This window comes from Triticum dicoccoides, chromosome 5B (assembly GCF_002162155.2).
Source record: "Triticum dicoccoides isolate Atlit2015 ecotype Zavitan chromosome 5B, WEW_v2.0, whole genome shotgun sequence".
NCBI classification, from domain to species: domain Eukaryota; kingdom Viridiplantae; phylum Streptophyta; class Magnoliopsida; order Poales; family Poaceae; genus Triticum; species Triticum dicoccoides.
Window position 1 is genome coordinate 133,460,146 of NC_041389.1, and position 9,621 is coordinate 133,469,766.

At 42.7% G+C, this 9,621-nt stretch overlaps 1 protein-coding gene across 1 annotated transcript; it reads left to right on the forward strand.

Annotated features, from left to right (window-relative positions):
• Positions 1-269: 269 nt before the first annotated feature.
• On the forward strand, positions 270-5,260 carry LOC119307815 (DNA replication licensing factor MCM7-like). The gene is made up of 15 exons (XM_037583909.1): positions 270-410; positions 557-624; positions 738-797; positions 888-1,117; positions 1,613-1,790; positions 1,982-2,104; positions 2,227-2,316; positions 2,605-2,747; positions 2,841-3,018; positions 3,108-3,299; positions 3,581-3,753; positions 3,841-4,044; positions 4,230-4,395; positions 4,487-4,708; positions 4,809-5,260. The coding sequence occupies exons 1-15, from the start codon at positions 368-370 to the stop codon at positions 4,911-4,913; spliced, it is 2,175 nt and encodes a 724-aa protein (XP_037439806.1). The 5' UTR covers positions 270-367; the 3' UTR covers positions 4,914-5,260.
• The last annotated feature ends 4,361 nt before the right edge of the window (positions 5,261-9,621 follow it).

Sequence of the window (9,621 nt, forward strand, 5' to 3'; positions counted from 1 at the left end):
ATAGTTTGAATATTTCCAATTATAAACAAATGTGAAAAAAGAATGCAAAAACGTTTTTTTGAAAAAACGAAAGAAAAAACGAGCACTTAACGGCGCTTAAGGTGGCGCGCGCTGGGCCGCACCATTGGCATAGTCGCGCCCAGGTATAGCCGATTAGCGTAATGGGCTGTTCGACCCAAGCTCAGTCAACCGGCCCACTTAATCTGGGCCCACCAAGAGCCACTTTAGCCTTCCCGCCACGCCGCCCCCCGTCCTTCCCGCCAAAACCCTCCTCTTATTCCCCTCTTCCCGCCATTCCTCGCCAAACCCTCTCATTTCCCTCCCTTCTCTGGCCCGCGTCTTTCCTCCTCGACCCGCCGCCGCCGCCATGGCCGCCGGGACGAAGACCGTCGACTACGCCGCGGAAAGAGGTATGTTCTCTCACCTCCGCTCGTCCCTCTGGACCGGAAGCCTCTGGAACCGTCTCTCGCGAGCTCTTCCCTCCCGTTCTCGGAAGCTTCTAGAATGAGTTCAGATGGCCGTGTTGCTTATTGGTGTTCGTTTCTCTCCCCTGCAGCGCTCGCCAAGGACTTCCTCACCAACTTCGCCGGCCCGCACGGCGAGCCCAAGTACCAGAACATCCTGGTAATCACCTCTTACCTCGTGTTTCAGGGCCTTTAAGATCCGATATTTATTAGTAATTTCACGCCGATTTGTTGTTAATCCAAGTATTTGACTTCCATTCTCTCCAATTCCAGCAAGACATCGCGAACCGGAAGATCCGCGCCGTCCAGATCGAGCTGGACGACCTGTTCCACGTACGAATTCCCCTCCTCCACGAGATCTAATTCTTTCCAGAGGTATGGTTGCGGGTTCAGTATCTGATATCGGTTGCTTTGCATGCGCAGTACAAGGATGTGGACGAGGAGTTCCTGCAGAGGGTCACCGAGAACACCAAGCGCTACATCGGCATATTCGCCGAGGCCGTGGACGAGCTCATGCCGGAGCCCACGGAGGCCTTCGCTGTCGACGAGGACAGGGACATCTTGATGACGCAGCGCGTGGATGAAGGGGCTGATGGAGGCGCTGACGGCACAGACCCTCTACAGAGGATGCCGCCGGAAATCAAGCGGTTCTTGTGAGTATCTGTGTACTGCCCCTAGAAGTTTCTTGCGCATCTAGGTTTCCATTCATTCTTCTTAAGCAATTTGTCTGGTGGCTATGATTGGCATGATATGTACTGTAGTTCAGTAGCTGGCTATTTAATTATTTGCTGATATCGCAGAACTGAAACTACTTCACAACTGAAACGTGAAGGGAGATCTTTAGGTCTTAGTATTATCTGGCTTTGGTAGAATTTGCTCTGGCAACTGACTGATGTGATTAATGCAAAATTGTTCAGAAACAATATCTGCTTTCATGGATTTGTTATATGACAAGATATTTAAATTTTTTCTAAACATTTGCCATCTTGCATCCTTGCAAAGACTTGTTTTGTGATCTCATAGATGCTTGCAGATACCTAATTCAGTACAAATGATCCATTCGAACAACTGTACAATGTTCTTCTGGTATATCCAGTTGTTTGTTTCTGCTATATTTTGTCTAATATGAAATGTTTTTCACATTCTAGTGAGGTATACATCAAGGCCTTCTCGAAGGTGACACCACTCACCCTTAGGCAAGTGAAGGCATCCCACATTGGGCAGCTTGTGAAAATATCTGGAATTGTCACTCGCTGCTCGGATGTGAAGCCCTTGATGCAGGTGGCGGTTTATACATGTGAAGAGTGCGGTTTTGAGATATACCAGGTACTACATCTTGATTTAGGTTCTTGTTTCTGATATGCCTATTTGTCAAACCCTTGTAACAGACCTCCCTATAACAGACCTCCCTATTTTGCATATTATTTATCTCAGTACATATAGTGAAATGCAATATTTGTGAGTACTGAGCTGTACAACTAGTGCTGAAGTTCTATTTGTTGCTATGAATGTGGCAGGAAGTGACTGCTAGAGTCTTTATGCCTCTCTTTGAGTGCCCATCCCAACGATGCAAGCTGAACAAAGCAAAGGGGAATTTGATCCTTCAACTGCGAGCATCAAAATTCCTTAAGTTTCAGGAGGTAATATTGCTTCTCCACAGTCCAGTGGACAAACCTAACTCTATTTAATGGTGAAAAACTTGGCAAAATGAAATCATATTCATACTCCCTCTTAACTGCAAAACTGTAACCTTTTCTTGCAGGTGAAGCTCCAAGAACTTGCAGAGCATGTACCAAAGGGCCACATCCCACGTTCTCTAACTGCTCATCTCAGAGGAGAGCTGACAAGAAAAGTAAATCAAATGGCCACTATTTTTTTTTGCTTTGAGTAACTCTCTTTTGCTTAAGGCCATGTAAATCACGATATCTGCTTTTTGCTTACATCAATGCATTTTTATATGTTCCATTACATCCATGTGTTGATTCCATACAAAGTTGGATTTCTGTTATTCAGTTTCCAGTAACTTCTAAGCTCAGAAATGATATTAAAAGCTCATGAATGAAGAACTCAGTAATCTTCCCAAATGCTATTTGTTGAAATCCTATGATCATTAATAAGTACTAAACGTTGCCATTATCAGGTGGCACCTGGAGACGTGGTTGAGATGTCTGGTGTTTTCCTCCCCATGCCTTACTTTGGATTCCGGGCCATGCGGGCAGGATTGGTTGCTGATACCTATTTGGAAGCAATGTCTATTACCCATTTCAAGAAGAAATATGAAGAGTAAAGCCTATGATCTTATTTCCATGGATCCTAACCCTATCTACCTTGCCTGTGGCACCATTTGATGTTAGAAATTGCTATAAACTATTGCAGGTATGAACTTAAGGGTGATGAGCAGGAACAAATTGACCGATTGGCTGAGGATGGTGATATCTACAGTAAGCTATCAAAATCATTGGCACCTGAAATATTTGGGCATGAAGACGTGAAAAAGGCATTGTTGTTGCTACTCGTTGGTGCACCTCATCGGAAGCTTGGAGATGGCATGAAGGTATGCCTCCTATTGGTAGTTTGAATGTCTTGCACCGAATGATATATTTTTTCTTTTCTGCCCACTCAAAATTAACTGTGTACTTGCAGATCAGAGGAGATCTGCACATATGCCTGATGGGAGATCCTGGTGTTGCAAAGAGTCAACTTCTAAAGCATATTATCAATGTTGCTCCAAGAGGAGTGTATACCACAGGGCGTGGGAGCAGTGGTGTTGGTCTTACTGCTGCTGTCCAGAAAGATCCAGTTACAAATGAGTTTGTCCTTGAGGGAGGGGCACTGGTAAGATTTAGATCTTATGGTGATGACATTTGCACTGTATTCTCTTAGCGTTGGTTCGGTTGTAAACTTGTAATCAAGTCTTTCTGTTTTAGTTTCTGATTTGAGCTGTTTAAAAACCTGTTGAATAACAGTTTCATTGACAGCAGATAAGATTTCTGCTTTGTTGGTAAAAACATTCCACTCCAATCTTAGGGAATTGCATTCATGCAGAAAACACTTCATTTGATGCATAACAGCATCTCAAATAATCATAATTCTCATATTGCACTTTTGGGTTTCAGGTACTGGCGGATATGGGTATCTGTGCAATAGATGAGTTTGACAAGATGGAAGAGTCTGACAGGACAGCAATTCATGAGGTGATGGAGCAGCAAACAGTTAGCATTGCCAAGGCTGGCATCACCACCTCTCTTAATGCAAGGACTGCAGTTCTTGCTGCTGCAAATCCAGCATGGTAAGAGTTGATCTGAACATTTACTTCTAGAAAATGGCTTGGAAAATATGGTGATTGTAACGGAGGCAATTGTTTTCAACTATTCAGGGGAAGGTATGATATGAGGAGGACTCCAGCTGAGAACATAAATCTTCCTCCAGCACTTCTCTCACGTTTCGACCTCCTTTGGTTGATCCTGGATCGTGCGGACATGGAAAATGATCTTGAAATGGCAAGACATGTTGTTCATGTACACCAAAATCTTGAATCGCCAGCACTTGGGTTCACAGCACTTGAACCATCTGTTCTTAGGCAAGTACAGTCTTCAAGCATGTTACATTAAGTTTTTACCTTGTTGAATCTTGAAATCAGTTTAGTATATATACTAAGGGTAATTAAATAATATCTAGCAAGCTGAAATAAAAGCTTATGTAGTGTTTTACTCTCTTTGCCTTCTTGCTGTTCATGGTTTAAGAATAGTCTTGGCCTGACTGCAGGGCATACATATCTGCTGCAAGAAGAGTCACTCCTTCTGTTCCTCGAGATCTTGAGGAATACATTGCAACTGCCTATTCAAGCATTCGCCAAGAGGAAGCCAAGTCAAATGCACCTCATTCTTACACAACCATTAGGACACTTCTGAGCATAGTCCGCATTTCGATTGTAAGTGAACTTAATACCCTGCTTTTCTGTACTGTGACCACCAGGTTATGAAAATCTGTATTTTTTTTAACATGATCTTGGTTTATTTCAGGCCTTGGCAAGACTTCGATTTTCAGAAACTGTTGCCCAGAGCGATGTTGATGAAGCACTGCGCCTGATGCAGATGTCAAAGTACTCGCTCTACTCTAATGACCGCCAGCGGTCTGGCCTGGATGCGATCTCTGACATATACTCCATCCTGAGAGATGAAGCAGCAAGGACCAGCAGCATGGATGTGAAATATGGTCATGCTCTTAACCTGATCTCCAGAAAGGTACAATCTCTACCTACGCCTACATTAACTGGTACCACCATTTTGCTGGGCCATGATTGCTAACAGAAATTCTCTCCTGCTTGAATGTTTGTGAAAACAGGGATACAGTGAGGCTCAGCTGAAGGAGTGCCTGGAGGAGTATGCATCCTTGAACGTGTGGCAGATCCACCCAAGCACCTTTGACATCCACTTCATCGACGCCTGATCCGGGAAGTGAACATTCCATCATAATCAGATGATTGTGATGTGCGACTAGGGTGTCTTATGCCCTTGTCTGGGATCTAACAAGATTGAAAGACTTCAGTGATAGCGAGAAATGTACTAGTCTAGTAGAGCCGTTGCTATTTGTTCCTGTGAACCATACAGGAGCCTTTCTCCTTCTTCAGCAATATCATTGGTTGACACTGGAGTGTAGTATATGTAACTCTGTTATGTTTGTTTACCCATTAGTTGTATGCTTTCCGACAATGATGAATTTGTGCTGCTCTATTGGTGCTAAAGACTATTTAAGCCGATTCTCATGGAATTGCTTGGAGGATGAAAGCTTGGTTGGCATTTCTGGTTGGATTTTTGTTTTTGCAGCTGAATATATGTATATTATGTTATAAGTTGGGTTTAGAAAAGTTATATGCTTCTTTTTCTAAGAAAGGAGGATGCCTGTAGTAATTACTCCCTCCTTTCCATAATTCTTGTCATGGTTTTAGTTTAAAACTAAAACCATGACAAGAATTACGGAACCGAGGGAGTAACATTTAGCTGCCCTAAAAAAGAGACTTGCACAGGACAAAATTGTTTGTGGAATTTACTTAAAAATAATACATAGATGAACAGTCTGTGCAGAAATACATAGAAATTGAAATTCTTAGAAAGTGCTGAAACGTTGGGGGATGCATCTTGTCTCCGGGCTGCATTCTGTCCAATGCGCCTTGTCCATCTCATGATTTTCATCTCGAAGGCTTAGGAGAACTGCCCTGGTCTCAGCACCACCAGAGACAAGAGACTTGAAAGCTCCGCTTTGAGACATATTTGGTAGAAAGAGATGAGCGCTCACACATGTTACCTGAAACCTGAGCTTCGAGACATATGCGGCACAAGAACCGTTAAGGCTACTGGAACTCAAATCAACATGCCGGTGAGCACCATGTGTACAGTTTTTTTGTTTTTGTTTCGAAAAGCACGGTGTGCAGATGGACTTCTGTTTGTGAATATTGAAGATCTCCATGTTTTTTACCCCAAACTGCAGGAATTTCATCCCACAGTGATTTTTATAAATTTCCAGAATAATGAGTTATGTACAAGAAAGAATAAAAAAGAATGTAAGAAAGAGGAAGAAGCTAATGAACAAAGGGAGAGCCTCTGAACTGTGAACTATCTAAAAGCCAAAACCCAATCTGAAAGTGTTGTGCACGCATGAAGACTAGGAGTGACCCCCCCTCCTTGTGCTCCATATCACCCATGAGATGAGATAATTATATCCATAGCAAAAGGAAGATGAATCACATCTTTGAGGGACTGCAGCTTTTGTAAAGTCGCATTGAGAAAACAAATGGTCCCTTCTTTCAACCACATATTGATCACACAACACACATGTATAATCTTCAATGAAAAAGTTCTTCCCCAGGAGGAGTTCTCATGTTGAAACGATTATGAATGAGAAGCCAAAAGAAGATGTTATGCTTGAGCTGTGTGCAAGTTTTCCAAAGCCAGGAGATGGCAGGAATTGGGTTGGCTTGACCAAGCAGAATTTGGTAAGCATTTGCCACCCTGAAGACTTTTGAAACAACAGGGAATTGCCAAACATCAGACTTGCGAAAGGCTAAACCATACTATCCGTGCGTCATACGTCCAGACAAGCATTAATGCAGGCTTATCAAATCTCAGAACATAGCAATAGCTCTAGGCTTCCATCCTAAATCTGAGCAAAACTACTACAACTTCTGTTTTGGACCATGCAAAATAGCTTTAGGCTAATGAAGTCTCAGAACATAGCAAAATAGTAACTCAAGACTAGCAAGACAGAACAAGTTCAGATTGCCCCCCGAAGAAACATTCATTGCAGCAACAAACATGAGACCTAATTGTTTTTCCCATTGATTTGAGAATTCAAGACCTGCACGATCATCATCAGTCGGCCTCCAGATCCCTACAAAAATGAAGAACATGGATACTCAATCGATTTATCAAACCAAAACTTGATATATCTGTTTTCACCAATATTCCAAGTATAATCATGCCTAACTGGTTGGCTAGCTAGCAAGAAACATAGAATCAACTACTGCCGGTGCTAGTAAATGAGTAAATACAACGTTGCGCGATTATGGGTTGCATGTTCTTTCCTACCATCACATTCAGTCGTGGTGCGGAAGCGCCATGTACTCCATCGCCCACTCAGATATCACCACATGTAGGATCAGCAAGGCGATTGACACGATAAAACCGGCAACATTAGGCCACTGCAAAACCAATCATCAGAGATCAGACACTCATTGGTACGCATTACCGTACATATGCACAAGTGGAAAACAAAGCAATACGATCCTACCATCACCAAAGGATCATCCCCGAGCCAACCAAACCAAATCCACACCATCTAGTTTCCCATTGCAAAACTTAAGAATCGCATGGCTGGCATCCTCTCCATCCCCTCCTCCATCACATATGGCTGCATTTGTAATGGAGACATAAGTCACAGATGGCTCAACGAGGCATAGTTTGAACCACAATTTTTACTTACCAAACCGGCGAGTGGTGATAACGCCGTCAGACCAATGAAGATAGAGCAGACAATCCCAAGAAACTCCTGACTCAATAGATCGGCGGCGTAAAGCGCAAAGAGAGCAATATAGATGAAAAAGCCTGATGCCATGTAAGAATAGGCCACTGCTCGCTCCTCGTTTGAGTAGCAGCGCAGGAAGATGGCGAGACAGATGAGCTGGGTAAGAAGCCCAATGCACCACAGATAAAACATTGCTTGAGTAAGAACCGGTGACTGGTCTGCTCGTGGCTCGAAGCCCATGATCAGAAAAAGCCTAAGCATACATGTGTATGTGGCTAGAAAGAAAGGAAATCCCCACTTGCGGTCCTTCCCAGCTCTCCACACTCCAGGTATGGTAAAAGCCCTGTGCGATGAATATATAAGCTAATTTGCCAGGCAACAAATGTATAAAGTATATGTATGAAACCGAGTGGCGTCAAAAATTACAACAACAAAAAATTTAGCGAACAACTGAGATTTGCAGAGAGAAAACAATCTGAAAACAACAAATCACTCACTATACGCGATTTCGGTTGAATTTGACCGATATGTAAGAGTACCAAATACCCTAACTTCAAACAAGAGAAAACTTACTACTAGAAGAAACTGCTAATTACCGCATACAAACATGTAAAACTAACAATGATTCATTTTAATTAGATTTTAGCACTTGCATATGCTTTACAAAATGAGTTGCATTAAAGATGATTGGCGGACTTTACATGGCACGTGTACTATAAGCCTGCAACAATGGCAGGGATTACCACACTGCATCCCATACTTAGACAGATAACCATCATGCATATGAGCTAAATTCTAGGCAAGAACAAAGCAAAAAAGAGCACTCCTCCGCCATCATCGCACCAAATGGAGGAGAGGCTTTTAGATGAAGCCTATAATCACATATAGCAACTAAAAATCTATATCAAAGGACGGCGTCAAGCGAATATGCATCTAGGGTAGCATGAGACAAAGATACTCACAGTGGCATGAGGAACCCCAAACCGGCAACAATGACACCTGCAAAAAAATCGTTCCAACTCCCATTTAGCTCCTTTTTAAACAGTAATGTGATAAAAGACAAAACGAGATGAAGCCATAAGATATCTGATCAACCTACTAAGCCGACGCCTGTACGAAGGTCCATGTGGTACTCCATAGTGATGCAAACAGGCTACAAATATAAAGGGCAAACACTTCAATTTAGCATCAAGAAGAATTCAGATAACAAATAACTCAGAGAGTAATAGTGCAATAGAAACAAATATTAGGACCAAACTAGAGCATTCGACGCGTGGAGCAAAACAGCAACAGGGAGCACCATGCCCTTTGGGTTACCAACGAAACCACCATGAATTTCCAAAGAAATACTCAGATCATCAAGTCAATCACCGAGGATATCCAAGCATGGGAATAGATTGCGCCATAGGCTTTGTTTTTGTTTGTAGTAGCCGTGGTTAATTTTGGGCTGATGTAAGCTTAGCTAGCTGCTGGAATTAACTGCATGTAATACTACTACTGAACCTACCGCTCCTTAGGGCTTAATATATGCTCATGTTAAGGCCTTGCAACTTTGATTCAGAACATTGGCATCGCAATGCATTCCACCCAGAACGTGTTGGCCAACATAGCAGATGTGATTCAGAACCCATATTGGTCAACTGTGTCTGTGTCCTGAACTGAACACTATATTATGCCAACTGTGTGTGATACACATGAAGATATGTATCCTCTACTGCTGTTATTGGCCAAAATTAAACAGTAAACTGAACTGTTACACAGTGTTGTATGTATACTCTACTGCTGTTACACTGTGATACACTACACATGAAGATATGTATCCTCAACTGCTGTGTATCATAGGTTCAGGACCTGAAGACGTGTAGGTCAATATGGTCAGTAGTTCAGGCAGTGTATCATAAGTAGAAAACTGAGAGAGAATGATCCTCTACTGTGTGTAGGCCAACACAGCAGTAGTTCAGGCAGTGTATCTGAAGCAGAAAACTGAGAGAGAATGATCCTCTACTGCATGTTGGCCAACCGTGTGTGTATCCTTGTCCTAAACTTGAAGGACAGAAGTTAGTCAGGTATGTATGTTTCAGGTCCTGAACTGAACGCACTGCCTTCCCTGGATTGCATGCGCTCTTCTTGCTGTTTT

Bases quoted from the DNA above. Each gene is read 5' to 3' on its own strand.
- LOC119307815 (XM_037583909.1), top strand. From the start codon at position 368: ATGGCCGCCGGGACGAAGACCGTCGACTACGCCGCGGAAAGAG. The intron at 625-737 runs GTAATCACCTCT...CTCCAATTCCAG, and splicing joins CCAAGTACCAGAACATCCTG to CAAGACATCGCGAACCGGAA. The intron at 4,045-4,229 runs GCAAGTACAGTC...GCCTGACTGCAG, and splicing joins CTTGAACCATCTGTTCTTAG to GGCATACATATCTGCTGCAA.